The sequence below is a fragment of the Brugia malayi genome (assembly GCF_000002995.4).
Source record: "Brugia malayi strain FR3 genome assembly, contig: Bm_v4_ChrX_scaffold_001, whole genome shotgun sequence".
Classification (NCBI taxonomy): domain Eukaryota; kingdom Metazoa; phylum Nematoda; class Chromadorea; order Rhabditida; family Onchocercidae; genus Brugia; species Brugia malayi.
The window spans coordinates 3683599-3704256 of record NW_025062479.1 but is presented as its reverse complement, the minus strand read 5'-3'; the positions used below and the strand labels follow the sequence as shown (position 1 = coordinate 3704256).

General features: G+C 33.8%; 2 protein-coding genes and 1 non-coding gene across 4 annotated transcripts; all 3 read left to right on the top strand.

Moving 5' to 3' along the window:
- Bm7444 (Uncharacterized protein) lies at positions 1 to 3746 on the top strand (the record flags this gene model as incomplete). Its single annotated transcript, XM_043073513.1, has 9 exons — positions 1 to 128; positions 1010 to 1199; positions 1467 to 1567; positions 1708 to 1933; positions 2087 to 2347; positions 2690 to 2770; positions 2877 to 3065; positions 3228 to 3370; positions 3581 to 3746. 9 exons carry the CDS (start codon positions 1 to 3, stop codon positions 3744 to 3746), a joined length of 1485 nt encoding a protein of 494 aa, XP_042929447.1.
- Positions 3747 to 8871: 5125 nt separating this feature from the next.
- Bma-mir-5842 lies at positions 8872 to 8983 on the top strand. Its single transcript, XR_006228185.1, has one exon. It is a non-coding gene; the product is annotated as a pre-microRNA Bma-mir-5842 (primary transcript).
- A 1502-nt stretch (positions 8984 to 10485) lies between these two features.
- Bma-egl-15 (Uncharacterized protein) lies at positions 10486 to 19642 on the top strand (the record flags this gene model as incomplete). Of its 2 annotated transcripts, XM_043073511.1 has the most annotated exons (24): positions 10486 to 10585; positions 11324 to 11427; positions 11716 to 11835; positions 11908 to 11977; positions 12366 to 12704; positions 12893 to 13273; positions 13560 to 13669; positions 13756 to 13893; positions 14395 to 14535; positions 14702 to 14827; positions 15020 to 15130; positions 15246 to 15473; positions 15649 to 15836; positions 15922 to 16036; positions 16131 to 16309; positions 16494 to 16740; positions 16871 to 17043; positions 17181 to 17346; positions 17434 to 17517; positions 17595 to 17747; positions 18076 to 18230; positions 18461 to 18759; positions 18944 to 19100; positions 19366 to 19642. In XM_043073511.1, the coding sequence occupies 24 exons, from the start codon at positions 10486 to 10488 to the stop codon at positions 19640 to 19642; spliced, it is 4161 nt and encodes a 1386-aa protein (XP_042929445.1). The 2 variants fall into 2 exon arrangements, with proteins under 2 accessions (XP_042929445.1, XP_042929446.1); XM_043073512.1 differs by having other exon boundaries at positions 11716 to 11977; positions 16871 to 17064.
- Positions 19643 to 20658: the final 1016 nt, after the last annotated feature.

Sequence of the window (20658 nt, the reverse complement as noted above, 5' to 3'; positions counted from 1 at the left end):
ATGAGCAAACCGGCCGCTTCGTCTCAGTTCTGTTGTGATTGTCTTACGGCACAGAACCGGTGTTCATCGGATTCCTGTCCATGTTATGGTGCACGACGTATGTGCGATGAGCATTGTGAATCAGCAAGGTACTGTCAATTTCTATTTTTTTCAATCACTCACTGGTGCTTTTTCTGCAATTTTAATGATTCAGAAATGAGAAATTCCACTAGGCATTGCACTGAATTAACTCGTGTTGTTCAGTTGGTTGAAACAAGCCAGCACGGTACCTCTTTTTGCTTTAACTATTATTTTAAGCGGAATTTTCAGGAAATTGGCATACCGCTTTGCGGAGGGTATAAATGGTCATCTTAGCTACATTGTTTTCTCTTCACCACAAACTTTGAATAACTTAAAATTAAGTCGATCAGAAGAAAAAGATCTATTAATATACATAACGTAGATATATACACACACATGTAATCATTATTTTCAAATAAGCTGATCATAAATTGTGCGTTGTCTAACGTCTCAGTTTGTAATTAATATTTTCTACTGATTGAACTCCAGAAACTATCACAACATTTCATAAGAACTTAGTAATTCGAGAATAGGTTCTTTGTTGGTGAGAATTGGTCAATTTAAACTACTAATAATTTTAGTAAGCCTGCCGATTAAGGAAACTGATGTGTAGAACAGTTGTAACAGTCTTATGTATACTCAACACTTCTTCATTAAGGAAATAGTGAAAGCTGTAACTAGGATAATAGCGCTTTGGTTAAGGCTTGGAAAGTCTCTACTGGATAGTCGATGTTTCAGATATTTTGAGCTTTTGACTCGTGAGAAAACTGATGTTGTAACAGTCTCACTTCTTCATTGAGAAAATAATGAAAATTTGCCGATTTTTATTTTCACAAATCTGTTAGAGATGTAGTCTATTGTTTACAACATTCATCCGCCAATTAGAACACAATTGCAATATTTATTTTCTAATTAAAAGTTGAGATTTGCTCAGATGTTCCTAATGCAGGTACCGTGGTGATTGCCTCAATCAAGCAATATGCAAATGTTCATGTGAAACCGATCCAGCAAGACCGGCAAAGAATGCATGTTCCAAATCGGAACGATGTGACTGCTTACGGATCAAGGAACCGTGTAGTAAACTTTGTGCCTGTAAACAGATATGCAAGAATAAGGAGCCGCAGAAAAAAGTACTCAAGGTATCCATTTACAGTAAAGGATCTTCAACATTCTTTAAATAGGAACCTGTTTCTCCAATGAAGAGATAGGTTCCAAAATACTAGTTTCTAAATTAACTGTTATATATAACACTTCATCTTCCTATAAGCTTTTTTAAAAATCAGTGCCTATTTTAGCTAGGAATTTCTGACAAATCCAGAAGTGGCACTGAGAAATGATTCTTAGTATAACGGTCACAGGTACTGCTTACATGTATGATTCTTCACCATAAACCAGAAGTATTGCAGAGTGCGAAGTCAACACAAGGTTGTCAGTGCACTAAAGGAAAAAAACAATGCGTGAAGAAAGAGTGTCCATGTCGCATAATGTATGAGTTTTGTAACAGCAGGTATGAATTCAATTACCTGCCTTTTTATTATCACTGCTTTATTTGTCAGGAATTGAATTCAGATCAGATTTAATTGCAGGAATTAAGTTTGGATTAGACTGAACTGCAGAATGTGATTTCGTTATAGAATTATATTTTAGCTGCAAGTGCAATGGTGACTGTACAAATGGGCCATCGAAATTTCATGTCCCTAAACATGTGCAAAGTTGCTTCCTAGAACATAAGAATGAGAGTAGTGGATTAATTCTTACACTAATCGGCGATGATTACATATATCGGGGTGATTTCTACCATGAAAGCCGAAGTGAACTTCATGTTGAAGAGCAACTCGTTGCTGCCATTTATGATCTCATTTCTAAATATAAGGTCCATTGCTTTTAATTTTCTCTTTATCGCTTGACTTAAAGCAAGGGAATTTCTTCGCCTTTATTTTATTCTTTGAGTTTACCTGACTTGAAAAAAAGATATAAAGCTGTTTATGAAAAAAAGACATAAAAAGAAGCTAATGCAACGTTGTAGGTGGATCTCTTCGAAGCAGTGATATACGTATCCAAGAGTCCATGTTTTCACCAGGACTGTGATCCTAAATGTGAGGTGGTGGATGAATGCAAGAGCAATAAAGCTTGCGCAAAGTTGCTGGGTTTATTACTGTCTAAAATCCGCAAGGAGCTTAGTAAAGTGGATGTTAAAATGACTGTCAAATTTTTATATCCACATTTGAACCGCGGTGATCTCTATACGAAGCAGGGTATTCTCTGCATGCTTCAGGCTGGCATAAAAGTTTGCTTTTGCGTTTTCAGACTTTTCCAAACTTTTCAAACTCGTTTTCGGACTTATTTATATTAGATTTTGTTTGTAATATTTTATATTATTTCTAAATTTTATTTGTATTAGCTCGACTTTCTTTTCGCTGTGATTGATTATCCGAATTTTAGTGAAATATTTCATGAGAATTTGGGATTTTCAATGCTCATCCATTTTACGCGAAATAAACTTCTCGGTCATGACGTTTAACATTTGAATTTTTTCGCTGTGACATAATTATATAGAAAAAAACAGAAAATCTTTTGTTGGTTTTTTTGGAACTGTTTACTTTTTTTGGTTAGCGACACTAATATTTAGGTCGAACCATTATTGCTCAAGGATTGGTCTGCAGTGATGGACTGGACTCCACACGCTGATCACAAAGGAGAATATCTGCAGGTACATATATGTATATCTTTTAAATTTCTTCCTTTACAGAGTTATCCAGATGCTGCTCAAGTAAATAGAAGCTTATAATAATTGGAATAATGCGTTTCATATTCAGTTATGGAACAGTCACAATCTTGATAAAGCAGTAGCGCAATCTCAGTCATTTATCAACGAGTGTAGGCGTGCGCTCGGTCTGTCAATGAAGTTTTGGGTTGCCGAAATACATGAAATCGTTAAAAACACTATCCTGCACTATTCGGAAATTCGAACAAAGTGTGGAGAACTGAACAATGCATTGAAACAAGTACGAATGACATTGCTTCACTGATTAAGATATTTTGGAAAGGGATAAAGGCATATTTTAAATTTCTCGATATCTCAAACGTTGTTGGGAATTTTGGAAATATTCATTCTGAAATTTAAATTTTTTCTAGAATTATCCGATATTTGTTCCTTTAATTTTTAGTTGGATCTGACAGCAACACCGCATAAAATTCGTTCAACGCCAAGCAAGCGCCGCAGCTTCATTGATATGCTCGAGTTACGTGACAAGCTATTACTAAGGCATTCGGATAAGCACAAGAATGGGAGCAATATGTCCGTTGCTAGGTTACAATTAATTACTTTAGTATTACAAATTAAATTTAAAAATGCTTTGTTCACTGGCTTTTCTGAGATGGGAGAACGAAAGTGTTCTGTTGATGTTGACAAGAACTAGAGCCAGACGAATATCTGCAGTATTCTCGAGTGAGACCATGTTTTCTGGACAGTATAGGAAATGGATGGTGTAATTTACTTTTTTAATTATGTGAATTTAAGTGATGATGCAAATGCGCAAGCAATGGTGGCATCGTTTTGTGGTCGGTCATTTGATGATGGTGAAACGAATGAAATCGCTCAACGAATTGGTCGTGCTACTGCCAACATTAACGTGGAAATTGAAACCTTATTGGAATTCTTAGCTCATAAAGGAGCTATCGGTTAATTATAACAGATATGTGAGGGGGAGACCTTTGCAAAATGATCCATTTTGGAGCAGCATACTAATTGTAATAAAAATGAAAATCAGATCAATATATTTCATATATTTTAAATTTTAAGCATAAAACTAAATAAAATTTTTTCTTTGGGGAAAAATGAATGGGATGAAATTGAAGATTTTTGTTCCGAAACCATTTGGGAAGCACAAATTTTCTCAGTGCTATTAGAATCAATGCAGTAAACTAAAATGTCATCTCAATTCTTTCTTAATTCGCTTTCATAAATCTCACTTAAGCAGGTATAATCTGTTACAGTTGTTTCCTCATATTTTGATACTCTTAAAATGTTGCAACATAAGTGATGCAGAAATGATTATCACAAAGCTGTTTTTATTAAGAAAATTACATGATAATCAGTCCAAGTTCATGGAATATTTCCGTCTTTTTCTACTTATTCATCTTTTTCAACCAATCATTCCCTGTTCTTGTGATTTCCTTTAATACATTATTTAGGTTCGTTATCAGTTTGCTTTTTGGCCCATCTGTTTTCATTAGTGTGTTAGAATATTGTGATGGCGATTTTAATCAATCATTGTTGAGATGATTTTTTTGAATAGCAAACCTCATCATATTCAGTTAAGTTCACCCATCTGTAAATTTCTTTTCTCAATTGATTATATCACTGAATCACAACAATGCTTTGCCTTTTGCATTATCCTTACTTAAAGCCTGTTAAGTTGTATAGTGCCACAAAATAATTTATTTAATTCCCTATTTCACGTGATTGTGACTAGAGATCTAAAACAGTAATATTCAACTAACGGTAGATGTTTCATTTGAATTAGAACTTTATAACATCCCGATTTGATTTTAACCTAGATATCCCCTACTGTGTGAATTTGGTTCTCGTTTTTAGGAATTTTTCTGGGATGTGAAAGTTAATAGCTAATCTTTTGAACTAATAATGAACGAAAACGGATGGCTAGCTGCTGTGAGATAATTAATGTCCAATTTGCCTTTCAAAGGACTTCTTTTTTTGCACAAGCTCAGTTTAAATGTTAGCACAAATATTTGTAAAAGTGCTGTGTTGCTGACAAGTTTGATATGCATATGCAATTTCTGTTAAAGCGCAATTCATAGTTTATTGAATAGAGGGAGAGTAGTTTTTTATGCTTTAACGAATATTAATAATAAACTGTCCTAATTTCTTTCAGATTGAGTCTTTATTTGATTCCGTCTTCATTAGGTAGGAGGCGTACATCAACACACTGACACATTTATATTTATGGTTTAAAAAATGGTTAATGTTGTTATTTGAAAAATGTTCATTCACTAGTAGAGTGAATTTCAGTAGTAACAGTATTTCTTTTTCTAAGAGCAAATGTTACCAAGCAATTTAATTTATTTCATCTGCGGTTCTCCTGCAAAATGAAGTACTTGTTTATATGGAATACAAATGGTGGTGGGACACTGCTACAAAAGATTACCAGCATTATCATCGACATCTGGTCTATATTCACTTTCATTTCCGGAGTTCTCTACAGTTTGCAGAATTTCTTCATTTGTTAATGGATAATATGAGATAAACTTCCGAAATAATTATCGATTATTCGAAAACCTTCTGACTGCTTTTACTTTCAATAGTACTGTAACCATCATAGTGATTTATTATAATGCATTTCAGTTTACATTCTTTGTTGTATCATATTTACCATTTGGTTTATCATAGAATTATCGTACAATTCCGTCTGAGTTACCTAAAAACACTATTGGCTTGCAATCTTTAATATACAAAATATTAGACGAATACAATGCATACATGCAAAATGAGATGTAAAGATATATTTCCCATTAAATATGAATCGTTAGGGTGATAAGTTTATTGACCACTGTTTTATACAAATTATAATGGTTCAGTGCTCATTTGTTTTTTCCATATTTTGGTATATAACGATAGCATCAAATGCAGCTCAGTAAAAAGTCTACACAATGAGCGCAAAATCTACCAGTCAAAAATTAGCCTGAATTAAAATGTTGATAACGATTATAAAGGACAGCTGGAGAGTGGGAAATTGCGAGAACCCCTTTAACTATTTTCATTATCATATGATAACATTATGAATACAATGTCGATAATTGTTATTTTATAGTTTGGCTATTTGATAGTTTCCAAATCAGCTCCTTGCTTTATTCTGTATAGCCTTCCCAAAATGATCGATGAAAGAACTATCTTTTTATTTGAATTGTATTTTTGCAAATATTTTTCGAAACCATATTTAAATTCTAAGGAAACAATAAAAATGATTACAATTATTATGTAGGACATTCCTATGCCTTCTTTTTTTCTTTTAGGACGAAAATGACAGAGGAAGCTGAGCATGTTTCAATCAGGACGAAGCTATAGATACCATAAAAAAGCATGCCTGATGAAGTTATGCTACCTTCTTGTCTTCCAAGAAAGCTGTAAACATCTCTTTTGCAAGCTGAAGCAATTAAATAGTTAATGAATAAACAAGTTTAGATAAAGGTAGCTGAACTTTTTTTTTGAAATGAATGTTGAAATAGGAAAAATGTCGGTAATATATTCCAACAAAAAAGGTCATTTAATCCTAACGAAGCTCCTTTTTGCTTACATAAGGAACATTCGTATTACACTACTAGCAAATGAATAGTAGAATTATTCATCTTAAATGAGAAATAAAGATATATTCACAATAAGAATGGTGGATGAGTTATGGAAGATTTATTCTCATAAATTACTTCTAAATTGTGAAAATTTCTCGTCCTGTTCTCATCATTAATTACTCACTCATCCTAACTTCCAGCTTTTTAAATTATTTGATGTTCTACAAATCATTTCGTTAAAATCAATAATAAGTAATGGAGCGCCCTCATCGAATATGCTACCTTGTATAATCTGATTATAATTATAAGCAGTTCGACCAATAATAAATCAACAGCTGATCACTGTCATCTATTACTTCGCAGTGTTTGTCAATAGAAGTCTGCCTGCACCATTTATCTACCAAAAGTTATGATTCAAGCTATTCGCTGCTTCCTTTGCTTACCCAATATAATTGCCTAGGTGTTTTTGAAATAATTATTTGAAATAAAATAGAAAAAAAAAACTTATTTAATACTAGTAAGGTTACATTTCTGAACATATTCACGACTACTTTTATTCATTTATTTATTCAGTGAATTATTTGGTTCACTACTATCCAGTATTTGTTTGGTGATATCATTATGTTTTGTCATGAAACATAGTGCATAATACAATTTAGTGTTGTAGTTTGCGAATAGTTGAATGCGTAAAACTTTGCAAAAAATTTATTCAGTGAACAAATTAGCTTTAAATTTCCTGTTGTGATAGTTTTTTTTTGGTGTGCAACAAGAGAATACCTATTAAAAGTTGATGTTGTTGCCGCCATAAATTATTGTCCGTTAGAGTATTATCAACTGTGAATATGAGCAATAAGAAAGGAACTTCGTTGCAGTCTTTATAATTGAATAACTATTCATATACATAGTGAGTAGAAAAAATTATAAACTTAACAGTTTCAGTCGCATTATAAAGTTTCGGAAGAAAGAACTTATTTGAATTTTTTTAAAAGCTGAGGAAAAAAGATGAGTTTTAAGTACTTAGTCACTGTTCTAGATTGATTTATTTTCAATTCCTCTTTTAACCAAGATTTTAATTACATCAAATAAGTGATAACATTGTCAGTAATTGTAATGATCGACCACATTTATTACAGCACTTCAATAGAAGGATACAGAAGAGGGTGACACACGACAAAATGGTAGATAGATAGACAAATAGATGTACGTTGCAGTAGAGAATGGTTTTCAAGTATACGCGATTTGCTGAAAAGCGTTAATCGCATTGCGTCTTTTACTATAATAAATGCCGTCGCAGATATCACCACCACAACGTTATCACGAAAATAAATTTGTGAATTTGTGTACGTTTATATATGTGAAGGTGAATGCAGGTGCTGTGTCTAAGAGCCATATGGATGAGTATCCATCCATCTGTGGTATGTGTGTGTATTTGTGGGTGTTGTGGGTGTATATGTATGTGTTCCTGTTTAGTGTCTGTGCGTTAGGTGTACTGGTCTTAAAAAGGAATTTCGTCCAATTCTGTATTCTTACTTCTTTGCATTCTATTACATTTCAATTTATTGTTATCAAATTCATGTTAAAAATAAGCATCAGTTCATACTGTTTAGAAAGAGTTATTATGTTATAGATGGATGAATAACAGATTAATTGGTGCGGTTTATAATGATGTTTTTACTTTGAATCAGGTGCTGCACTTACTATCCGGTGCATTGCGTTAGAAACTTTTGAAAAGATGATATCTTTCGGCCTTTGAAACAACTTTTAACTGTTGCTTACGTGAGAGAAATTTTCATCCCTTGAATTTTGGTTGAAAGAAAATGGAAGTATTCATTATATCCAGCCACTGGCTGCTGAAGAACATTCTAAAAACAATAGGATTTTTTAACTGAATTAATTAAAACATTTACAACTTCGCTTACAATTATCCTATAAATTCGAATTCAAACGGGCAAAAAATAGTGAGGATAATTCGATAGAATAATTTTGAGGTTTTTAAAATCCTGTGAAGCTCAAGATTCTTCAATAAAATGATTTTTTTGACTGCAGGGCAAAGGACATCATCATCACCAAGGATGATTTTATACTTGTTGTTTGCGGGTGATGCATGCATGTTGGAAAAAGAGAATTGATTATAAGGTGTGGTGTTGAATGCCATCATTACGAGAGGAATGCGCGAAAAAGGAATGTCTCCGTTGATTTTAAAACAAAAACAGGTTTCAGCAATCACTGGTTGCCTCGCTCACCCTTCTCCCAAGATTCCATCAGAATTACCCTATAGTAGTCAAGAAACGCTCACATACCTGAAAAATCGACTCAAGCAAATACAAGCACGCGTCAGAAATACATCACGCTGCGCGAAAATCACGAGTTATTTGTGACAGCAATTAAATACTCGTGTCTTTTCTCGACCTTTCTCCTTATCTCCTTTCATAATGGACCATTTTTGAATGCATTGTGCTAAACAAACGAAATCCTCAATTAATGTAATTATTTTAACTATTGATCTCATTTAATCTTCCATTACACATCCGATGGATACATCCTGCTAGTTGGTTAAGCCTGGTGAACTAGTAGGATGTATCCATCAGATGTAACTGATTCATTGAGATGTGAAAAAAGTTCCTTAACAATGATTCTTCTAGCTTTTCGTTACCTACATTGCTTTTAGTCTTTTGTTGTTTGGAAGCCAGTTTGTTACAAATCAGTAAGAGTAATTTCGTTCAACAAGTATTATTATATCGTCTTTTCGATAAATTAGATTATCAAACACCATTCGAAATTATTGATTTTCTTGACTATTTCCATAACTTTTACACAGTTTCTATGAATTTCTCGGCTTCCATTTATTTACTCTAATGAATCTATTTCATTAGTCCATTCCCTTTCGCATTTCTATGAATAAACAAAGGCAATCACTATTCCTTTCATACTGTGCTATTTTGCGTCTAAGAATATCCGAAAGAAAAAAAATCGCGGACTGATTTTAAATGTGCTGTCCATTATGCAGTTCGCAGAATATCATTACTGCCTCTATCATTTTTTGCTTTCATTATTAATGGTGAGCGCACAAATAGCTATTATTGAAAAGCTTGTACGACTATGGTTGTGTACATCTCATCTTATGACAGATGTTTTTGAGTGTTTTCACTTTCTCATAAGAAATCTCACTATAAAAGAGACAAGTTAATACTATTTACTGATATTCGCTCTGTAGACCGAAGCAATAATGAAGATAGAAAGCCGATATCATAGTATCATATTCTTCTCTAGTAGTGATTTGGTAACAAGTCAAGTAGACGCGTAAAAGTATAATGAAAGGCATTAGTCAATCTCTTAGATGAAAGAATCTTTTTTATTTTATGTTTTAAAATATACAATAATAAAGCATATTACTATTGACATTTATGAAGTGTAAAGAATTGTTGTACAGAAACAATTAAATTCTTCATGAATCACAGAAAAGATATGACGAAAAAAAAAAAAAAAAACTGTAAAAAAAAGTATACGAAAAAAAAAAGTGTTTCACAGTTTTTTGCTTAAATATTATATGCTCAAGAAATGATATCTTTTCCATAATTGCTACATGTAAGCATTTTGTTCTTTGATTCTTTATTATCAATAGATTGTTTTTGAATGTCACTCATCGAAATTAATATGATTGCTGGAGTTCCAATAGTCTCTGATTTCTCTATATGTATACTATTATATGATGATATTGAGGTCTTTGAATTCAATGAGGGAACAACTTCAGTCTTTAGAAAGAAAGTTCATTACAAAAGTGTTTTCAAGCTAAATGTTAAAATTAGCAATGGAAATGTTCATAACCTATTCAATCAAAAATTGCTAAAGAGCATTTTTAATATCATTTTCATATCGAGGCATATCAAATCAAATAGTTTTAATCATGTTTCACTTCTGTCTGCTACCACTTTTTTACGATTTTCACTTTTTTAACAAAATATTACAAACAGCGTTCCAAAAATTGTTGAATGATAATAAAAATTTTTCAGCAATCGCAATTTATTTTCCAAACGGAAACTTTACGTTTTCACCAAAAAACAAAACTTATTGATTACAAACGACGATGCCTCCTTATGTCAGTTCGAACAACTGATAATAATGTATCCTGCGACATTTCTGATAACAATATTAGTAGCACATTTGAATGCTATTGTGCCTACACATAATAGTGATAAAGGATTACGACCTTGGCTGCAAAGTAAGTCTGCTATCTATTTTCATAATCAACCTAACAAAAACTATTGTGTTATACCTAATATATTATTAGTTCATGAAGATAGGGCAGTGGTTAAGAAGATCTCTTATTGTTATCAAGAAATGAGTAAGTTTATAATCTGCCTCGTTCATCTTAAATTTACTGTCATGGAACAAAAACTCGCTATGACACTTCAGATTTCCTTATTTTCTTAAAATTACTAATAGAATCATTTTAGAATGATTTTTTAGATTTGTTAGCAAATTCCTTTTTTCAAACCGTATGTTACATACTCAAAATTCTAACATTAGTGAGTGAGAGGATGAATAGCGAAAAAATGCAACTTTGAAATTGCAACTTTTCTTAGAATTTTGAATTTTTTTCATTCTGCAAAAAAGTAATAAGTAAGTGTTGCCTGTTTTATTTGCTATCTGATACTTACAAACTGTACATTCATCATCCCTTATAGTTCAAATGTCTATTGAGAAAACATGATAAGTTTTGGAAGAATTGTAACTCAAACCATATTTTTGTTTGAAGACAATCAGGAAATAACACCGTATGTTTCCAAATACTTCATTCACTACTAAGAAGCCATAAACTGCCAGGGATGAAGTGATGTGGTTACTGGCATCTTTTTCTGATATAGTCATTAATTGTAGAGGTTTTAATGCTGCTAGGTAAAAGGAAATTCACCTTCAAATAAAAATTGACGTATAATTTGTCGTAATCTTCGTTTAGCCGGTCCACCTCGATTCAAGCAAAATCAAAGAGTTGTTCATGAGGTATTCCTGAACGACAAAGCAATATTCAAGTGTACTGCATTAGCAAGACCGGCTCCAAAGGTTTATTTCCCACTAATCATCCTCAAAATTTGTAACTGACCATCCACTTTAATTTCACAAATGTCTCAGATCAGTTAAGCTAATTAGACTATTCTATTAGCCAACAACCTCAGTCAACAACTGTCTGATTAGCAGATGGCTCGCTAATTTAGAATGTAAGGCTGTGATTTAGGTTGCTCACGCACAAGTAGGGAAACGCCACAAAAAATAAACGAATATTCCTAATGACGCGAGCATCATTAATTGAAGTTTATTTATGATGTTCTTCTGGTGAATTTCTGATTTCAGATCCACTGGTTTAGAAATGGAGAATTTCTGGACCACACAACTTACGCAAATAATGAACGCCTTCGTGAAAATAAAAAACATTTTTCCTTGGAAATTAGAAGGGTGGAAGTTAGCGATCAGGTTAAACTTCAGATAGATTCCGTTTTATTTCATTCTCATCACATTCTTTGCAAATCATTTGTATATTTGCAGGGCTCGTGGGCGTGCAAAGTATGGAATCAAGCCGGCTCTATATTTCGTAATTTTACTCTAGAAATTATTGGTAAGCATGCGTGCAGCGTGTACAGCGGTTTTAACAGAAGAAGTAAAATGATTGATAGATCAGTAAACTGCATGAAATAACTTTTCCTCTCATTGGAAAAGTTTCCGTGATGTTCGACTCATACTTCGAAATGAGGGGCGAGAAATTTTGAAAATCATGTCAAGGAAGTGGGCATATCCTTGTGCGTCATCAATATGAGTTGTAGAGTTGAATTTTTGAAACTGCATGTTAGTGAGCTGCAGAAGTGCTTCAATGCATGCAAAACTTGAAGTTTTATTCAAAATTGTCGAAGTTGAAAAAGGAGTAACCGCTAATAAATCCATAATATTTTTTGCTCCTATTGCATGAGTTTGATGGATGTTGTGGCACGTGTTTGATATTGTTGCAGATTTCTGTGATTACTTCCTCATGCATGAATTCCCGGCTCAACACGTTCCGGAAAAGTGCATTTGCTTGTGGTACCTTACGGGCGAGTACCGAAAAGCAAATGTGAATTGGACTAAGGTTAACGATGAACGTTGTGAAGGTTTCAAAAAATATGCATCAAAAATTCGAAAACCATTAGGGAAGAAAATATGTGAGAATGGTGCGTGTGGGAATGAGTTACCGGGAGTGGACACGCATGAAATTTTGCAAGGAATTGGATTGCATGATTCAATGCCGAGTGATTTAATGCATGATCAGCAACAGCAACTCAGTGGCTTGCAGGCGACAGCTCTTTTGTCCGGTAAGCATGCTTCTTTGAACACTATTTAAAAATTATTCACTTTTTATCTAAATTTTCAGATCCAGTAAAATTACTCGACTGGCTAGTGGCAAATAATTGGGTGGATGTGAGTCATTTGTTAACAAACCTGTTAACACGGCAAAAAATTACCGCTATTAAATCAGCACTGAGTGACTGGAGTACTTTAGATAATGCAGAGAAACGCCTTCGAGCACGAACAGTACTCCAACAAGAAATTCCAGACATCAGTACAAGTATCACAGCTAATGGTATTCAAGATGTTGATGAAGAAAGTAAGGATGTTGATATCTTAATCAGCAACAATGAAAGCTTCTCCAGTGAAACTGACGAGATCCCGGAAAAGTCATCCTTAGACTTCTTAATGCATGACCAACCACGTCCGGATCAATCTGGTGAACCACATCTTCCTGATATTGCACCAAGAAGGATACATACTCCGGTCATAACAACTACTACTGCAACAATTGCAACAAGAATGGCTTTCCTGCATACAACGAATTCAGTGACAGCACGCTCTACTACCCGACGCATTTTCCCTCTCCAAAAAGGTCCCATCTAAATAATTAATTTTTTGTTCGAAATGAATGAGCAGTGTGAACAGCATATTTATCTGCTTCGTTCTCCCACAATTGACTTTTACAATTTGATATATTTTCTTCTGGTTTAATTAGAAACAGATCTCTTTCACTGCTAGTTCTTAAAATGCTTCACCACTTCTTGATTTTACTGCGTTAATCCTACCATTTAGATTGACATTTTTTAAATGGCAAGCGAAATGGCATTTTGGCCTTTTGCCCTTTAATTATACTTCATGAATATACAATAAGGTTTTAGTGTCGCCTTACTTCAAAGTACGTGATGAAGATGCTGACACGTCGGTGATAACACCTTCTGGAAGGACAATTAAATTACAGTGCAAAGCTGGGGGACAACCAGAACCCCAGGTGATGATACATTTTTCTATGATTCGAAAAATTTTCTAGGTTTTTCATAGTCATTGTAATTTGCATGTGAGGAAATTTCGATTTAGGTTATTTGGTTCAATAATAACAAGAAGGTAATTACCACGGAAGTTCGAAGGCCAGTAGGGACTGAGTTCCGTTTACGAAAGAACACTTTGGAGATAGAAGATGTTGCAGAATCAGATTCAGGTGACTATACGTGTGAGGTAAGTTACTGATTCTTTTAATGTCATTTAAGTAGGTATAATTTAGGTAGATATATAATAATTATATATTTTAGATAGGTATAATTATATTGCATATTGAAAATATTCAAGTAGCTGGAATGTCCAGTTCATTTATAAATCATCTTTCTGCTAATGTTTAGTTTGATTTCGATTTCATAATTTTAGAATTCTGTTTCTTTCTGATTTTTTTCTAGAAAAAGCGATGTGTTTTTAACTCGGTTGTCTTTTTGAGAACACTAAAAAGCAACTGAATGTTAATACAGTTAATGAAAATTCTTTTCGCTCAGAGCTTTTAAAAATATTACGGTAGTGTATCCTGCGTGTTTCTGAAATAGATCAGATTTTCAACTCCACAGTGAATTTCCAGAAAGTGATTTTCTTCTAAACGTATTCCTATTCAGTTTTTGTGAGAATTTGATTGAAAAAGTGATATATATATATATATATATATATATATATTGTTATTTGCTGTTAATGTAGGCATTCAATTCGGCGGGATCAGTAACACGAACTTTCAAATTGAGGGTAGTTGATCGGATGCGTTCAAAACCAATCATAGTACCAAATATTCTTGTAAATCAAACTGCTGATGCTAACAGCACCGTTAATTTTACTTGCAAGGTGAGTAAAGATTTCTTTTTCTTCTGATAAATGTTTTAATGTGAAAATAAAAATTAATAACCACATTTCGACTAAAAGCAAAATCTTATGAGAAAAATCGAAAGTCATTTCTTTACGGTCATTTTTGAATTCCAAAGTGTGTTCTAGAAATTGTTTTGACTTGCAGGTGATATCAGATCTGACACCACATATCGTTTGGATGCGCATTGAAATGACCAATGACTCCATTTATTACTGGAATGAAACAGACCGTAAATACATTTTTCGATACACAGATATGCAGTCGGTGGAGGTTGTTTTATAATGTCTTGTGAAAACTTAAATAATACTTTTGCGTTTTTTCACACTTTCACCTTCCTAAGTAAAGTCCTGGTAAAGGCACACATTGCTTTGTTTCGAATTTTAATTTAATTTAATTTTCTATTTCTTTTTCCTGCTTTATGTTTCTCTCTTCCAAATCTCCTTTCCCGCTGTGCTTCTTCAGAATGCAATTGTGACGAAAACATCGCAAGATTCATCAACATTGACAATAGTGAATGTTACAGTAGCCGATCAAGGGATGTATGCATGTGTATCAGGCAATCACCTTGGCCATGTAAGTCTCTTCCCACAAATGAATTAAAAGACAAGACAAAATGTAAGATAAGAAAAACGATATAGTTCGGTGGTGAACCAATATTTGTTCATATTTAAGTGAAAATCGATTTAAGGCGATAGCAAATGCAACATTAACAGTTAATGAGTTCCATGCAATGACACTTGCAACAGGAAATCCGGATACGAAATGGTCTCGTTCTTCTGTTGTGGCTGTCGTATTCCTCCTTATTCTACTCATTTTCACATTGTCTACTACTCTATTTTACATATTTTGCATTCGAAAACGCTCTAAAGCGCAAATAGCTGAAATGGAGCAATTTATCGGCCCAGTTAAAAAACGGGTGATTTTCTTTTTCTTTTTTTTTTTCATCGTTCTCTTTTATTCTTTATTTTTTATTTAGCTCTTACTGAAAACTTCTCTGCTTTCAACTTAATAAATGAGATGGTTCTAGAATGGATCCAATTTCTTCAGATCAGTTTTATTTTCCATAAGATGATGAACTGGAGAATTTTCAGGTTATTGTTACAAAAGGGCCAGTTGATCCAGAAAACGACGGTTGGTCTGACATGCCATCGACTTACCAAATTCATGTAGAACCAATCGCAACATCTGGAACCAGGAGACCACGACTTTCGAGCGACCTAACATTTCTGTCGGATTATGAAATTCCACCTGACCCTGCTTGGGAAGTCGAAAGATCTAGGTCATAATTTAGGAAAAGATTTTTTTAGTCTGATATTCCTCCATCTAAATTTTGAATCGTCGTTTTAGAAATCGCATTTTTTAAGATTGCATTTTGTGGAGATGTTGGGTGAAGGAGCATTCGGAGAAGTTTGGAAAGCAATACTAAGAATGTCAGTAGTGCGAACAACCACAAATCAAGGAAATACGCGAGAGGAAGAGGTTACCGATGTTTTTGTACTTGAGAATCCTAAATTTTGTTTGTATGGACGAAAGTCTATGGATGATGTGCATTGAAAGTAACTTAAAGTTGTAGGTAGCCGTCAAAAAACTGAAAGCATCTGCTCATGAGAAAGAATTAATTGATTTGGTCAGTGAAATGGAAACGTTTAAAATAATTGGTCATCACGAGAATTTGCTTCGATTGATTGGATGCTGCACCGGTACTGGTCCGTTATATGTCATTGTGGAGTTGTGCAAGCACGGGAATTTAAGGTGAATTAGTTTTGTTACATAATTGCTGCCAATTGGTGATTGTTTAGAATTGCTGGTAGTTCATGACTGACATTTTACATTTTTGTAATTGTCATTTATCATTTATATATTATTAATTATTATTATTTATTTATTATCATTACCATTATTACTATTATTATTATTAATCAATTAGATTATTCAGAGATTTTCTGAGAGCTCATCGTCCTCGCGATGCAGATAGTGGTTCACAGGTTCCCGAAGCTACAAATTTTGCCTCCGGTGTTGGCGGCAGCAGTGATCATTACTTAGAACCGAGAAAGTTGCAAAGAAAATTAACCATTGCATCAACACACGATCAGCCAATGCTTATCAAGCATTTGACACAACGACATCTTGTACAGTTTGCCTGGCAAGTGGCGAAAGGAATGGAGTTCATGGCCAGTAGAAAGGTTTTATTGTTTTGCCTTTTGCAAAACTCATTGACTAGTCAAATCATTTTAAACAATTCATAATTCATTTTTTCTTTGTTTAATTTAGAAAAACCGTATATTTACCATGCCAATGAGGAATCGCTTACAGATAATTCATCGTGATTTGGCTGCACGAAACGTTCTGGTCGCGGACGGTTTTGTAATGAAGATATCTGACTTTGGTCTATCCCGGGATGTCCATTACAATGATTATTATCGAAAGAAGGGGAATGGTCGATTACCGATAAAATGGATGGCATTAGAAGCACTGGATTCTCATGTGTATACAATCTACAGTGATGTGTATTGTTTCTCTATTCGGCTCTTATATCAATCAGTTCTATCAATTATCAGTTATTGATTCAATTCATGAAAGAGCAGGAGAAATTAATATTACATGTTTTTTTTTTTTTTTCCAGCTGGTCATTTGGAATATTACTTTGGGAAATAATGACCCTCGGTGGTACACCTTATCCGTCGATTGCAATGCAACAGCTGTATTCATGTCTGAAAGAGGGATATCGAATGGAAGCACCGGATAATTGCCCTGAGGAGGTTTATGATGTTATGGTTGCATGTTGGCAGGTATTTTTCACACGCTAATCATATTTATGATTTGTTATTACGATTGACTGTGTTTATCTAATGTTATTATTGGGGTGAATATTTTAGGAAAAACCAGAAAATCGTCCAAGTTTCGACACTTTGGTTGATTATTTTGACTGGATGCTTACTCAATCAGCTCGTGATCACGAGGTTACCGAAATTATAACTTGAAATTTTCTCTTCACATGAACCTCTATTATTGTATGTAATTCAAGCTATCTCTACAGAATTATTTGGAAGTACAGTCGATAACGAGTGATGGAAGTGAAGAAGTGAAAAATATCGCACCACCGCCACCTCTACCATTACGTGCCACAGAGAGTCCATCAAGGCACAGGAAAGCACGACCACTATCAGAACCTGTTATAAGTCCGAGTGAAGTAAATTTTAAACACTTACACTTTTCTTGAACTGAAATCATAGGATCCGAGAATCATTCAAGTTCCACCACCTGATTGTTTTCATTTAGTCGCTGTTTTCTCTTCCAATTTGGTGTGAAATGATGATTATGATAGAGATGATTTCGGTGAGAATTGTCTATTATGAAACGTTTTTTACAAAAATTGAGGATGTTCTAGTATGAAGAGATTGAGAGTTGCTAACCATAGTAAAATGGACCGTATTAGATCATCCAATTAAAAAATATGCTGCACCACACGAACTTTGTGATTTTAATTCGATCAACTGCTTACTAATTGTTTATTATAGCCGGTAGTCGATCCTGACTCAGATTCTGAATTTGATGATGATTCCCACCCTCTGTTATCTGGCGAAAAAGCTGTTTCGTATGAGAAGCAAAGTCAATCCGGTGTGCATCATGCATTTATTAGAAGATGTCCTGCACTTCCAATAATGGATACGTCGTAAGTGTTGGAGTGAAAAGTTTCTCCACTATAACTTTTTATCTTTAATACTCTGTCGTACGCTAACCAAAATCTATTTTTTTGGAAGGTATCCAGAAAGTAACGAAGTTTGTGGTTTCATGCTTTCAAATATGCTTTCAATTTCTTCTAAATTTTTAAATATGTTTTTATTTTTGAAAACAATTTCTGAAAGTAAGTTAGTGAGGAGATTTGCAGAGAAATCCTTTCAGACCTTTCAATGAACTTAGCCTGAATAGTACGGCGACAATATCGATAGATAGTGCAATCGGTTCACCTTTATGGTCAGCTGGAGCAACACCGGCATTGTTGGAATTAGATGCCAATGAGAAAGGCGATTCACCGACTTCCTATAAGAAACACCGACTAAGTAATGGACCATACTTAGAAGCTGAAAAAAAGAATGAGGTCACAGGCGAAGAAAATGACACAGATGTTACTTGTAACAGTGGTTTACTGAGTCCGCAGTATGTAAATGTTGAGAGTGCACAGCCAGCTTCTGTTGAAAGGGGTAAATTATTTAACTTACTCTCCTTCTTATCACTCTCGGTCTAATAGTGTTGTTCGAGGTTGAACTTATTTCGACAAGTAAAATGGATAATTGAGTTGACTTATTATATATATATATATATATATATAGTTTTACTTCCCTTTTAATCCATGTCATTTAATGTAAGGATTTACCCGTTATTTAGGTAAATTACAAGGCACGAAATTTCCTTTTCCACCACTAAGGCATACTCGTTTTTCCGATTCAACGGCTTATGAAACCAATCCAGTTCATATGGACAATTTGAGAAAGCCAGCATTTGAAGGATCCCTATCAGCGTTCACTGTTAATCAAGCAAATATGTTAGTTCGTCGTTGCTTGAAAATTAGAAGTTTTGTTAAAAATCTTTTACTTATATATTTCGATCCCACTTTGATGTTTGTGGTTTTTAGCTGTCGTTTGAAAAACCGACAGTATGAAACGGAAGAATATTTTTTGCAAGCTTTTTTTGTTATTCTTATAGCAAAATAGACTTTGATTTTCAACTTATAAAGAATTAAGTAATCTCTATATATTTGTGCAGAAGGATTTTTACCTCATGTTTCTAAAGTATCTAAAAATTTTTAGTTTACTAACAGAGGTGAGTAAGGAAAACCCGACTGAATCCTCAATATCGAAGTCAAACAACAATAACCAGCAGCGAAGATTTTCGATCGAATCAAGTTCAAGTGGGCGAGGTGGTTCCTCAGGGATGTCTAGCGCAGAAGGTCTGGGTGGTGTTGCCGAATTCTGTCAAATTGAATGCAGTGGAGGAAAAGCAAAACTTTATGAATTGTATTCGCAGCAACAACAACCAGAAAGGAAAATTCCGTTGTCTATTTTAGAAGTTGACAAAAATTCGTGACTCAAATGATTTGCGAAGAGCGCTGGTTTAGAAATTCTTACTGTTCCTGGAATGATGTTAATGTGCACATTCACCTCACTTCGTTTTTGTTGTACAGTATTATGCCAGTTCCTCTGACAGATCTATTCACTTATTTGTAATCTTAGTGTTTCTTGTCGATGGAACTATACTACTGGATGGTTTCTTGTCTCCTAATAGCATCGTTTCCAAGAATTTCTTTTCTTCGAGCTAACATTGATTTGAAAATTTTGCAATAGTATTAGGCCACTGCTTCATTTTCACTCATCGTCTTAATGAAGTTTAACAGGTGAATTATTACTTACTCTTATGAATTATATAATTCTCCGCGTAACTGTTTTCTATATTGTAATATTTTACCACTTATTTATTATGGATATGTGTTCTCACTGCATATTTCTGCCCTTTCTTATAGCGATACTCAAATCGGTTACTGATTGATTGATAAAATAGAGGAGGAAATAAAGTATATTTCTTTTGTTAGATGTATCTATATTTTCCATATTAACGTCAAATTTATTTATTTACTTTTAATTAGATACCGCTAGTGAAATGTATAATTTTTATGGTTATTAGGGGTAGAAATTAAGCAAAAAACTCGTAGATGAAAAGGTAGAACTTGTCGACAATAATTTTTCAAAAGTAGTGAAATCAGCTCTAATTTAATTCCTTTAAGTTTTCATTTTCTACTTTTTTTATTTGAAATCTCTCACTTTCAAGCACTGTTTTCGGTAAAATTTTCTGTTATTTTGTAAGTGTTAAAAGTTTAGAGTAAATTTCTGACGATATCGTTGCTAATTCTATTTTCAGTCAAAATGCAGTCGGGACTTTGCCGGAAATAGTAAAAGAGCTAGCTGTTAATGATGCGTATAAGAAAGAGGAGAGAAGAGCGCGAACATAATAATATGTAATTATTCACGAATGCCAACAGCTTTAAGATTTTGATTAACAATATGTGAGACTGCCGAACTGAACATTAAATCAATATTTTTCGTATC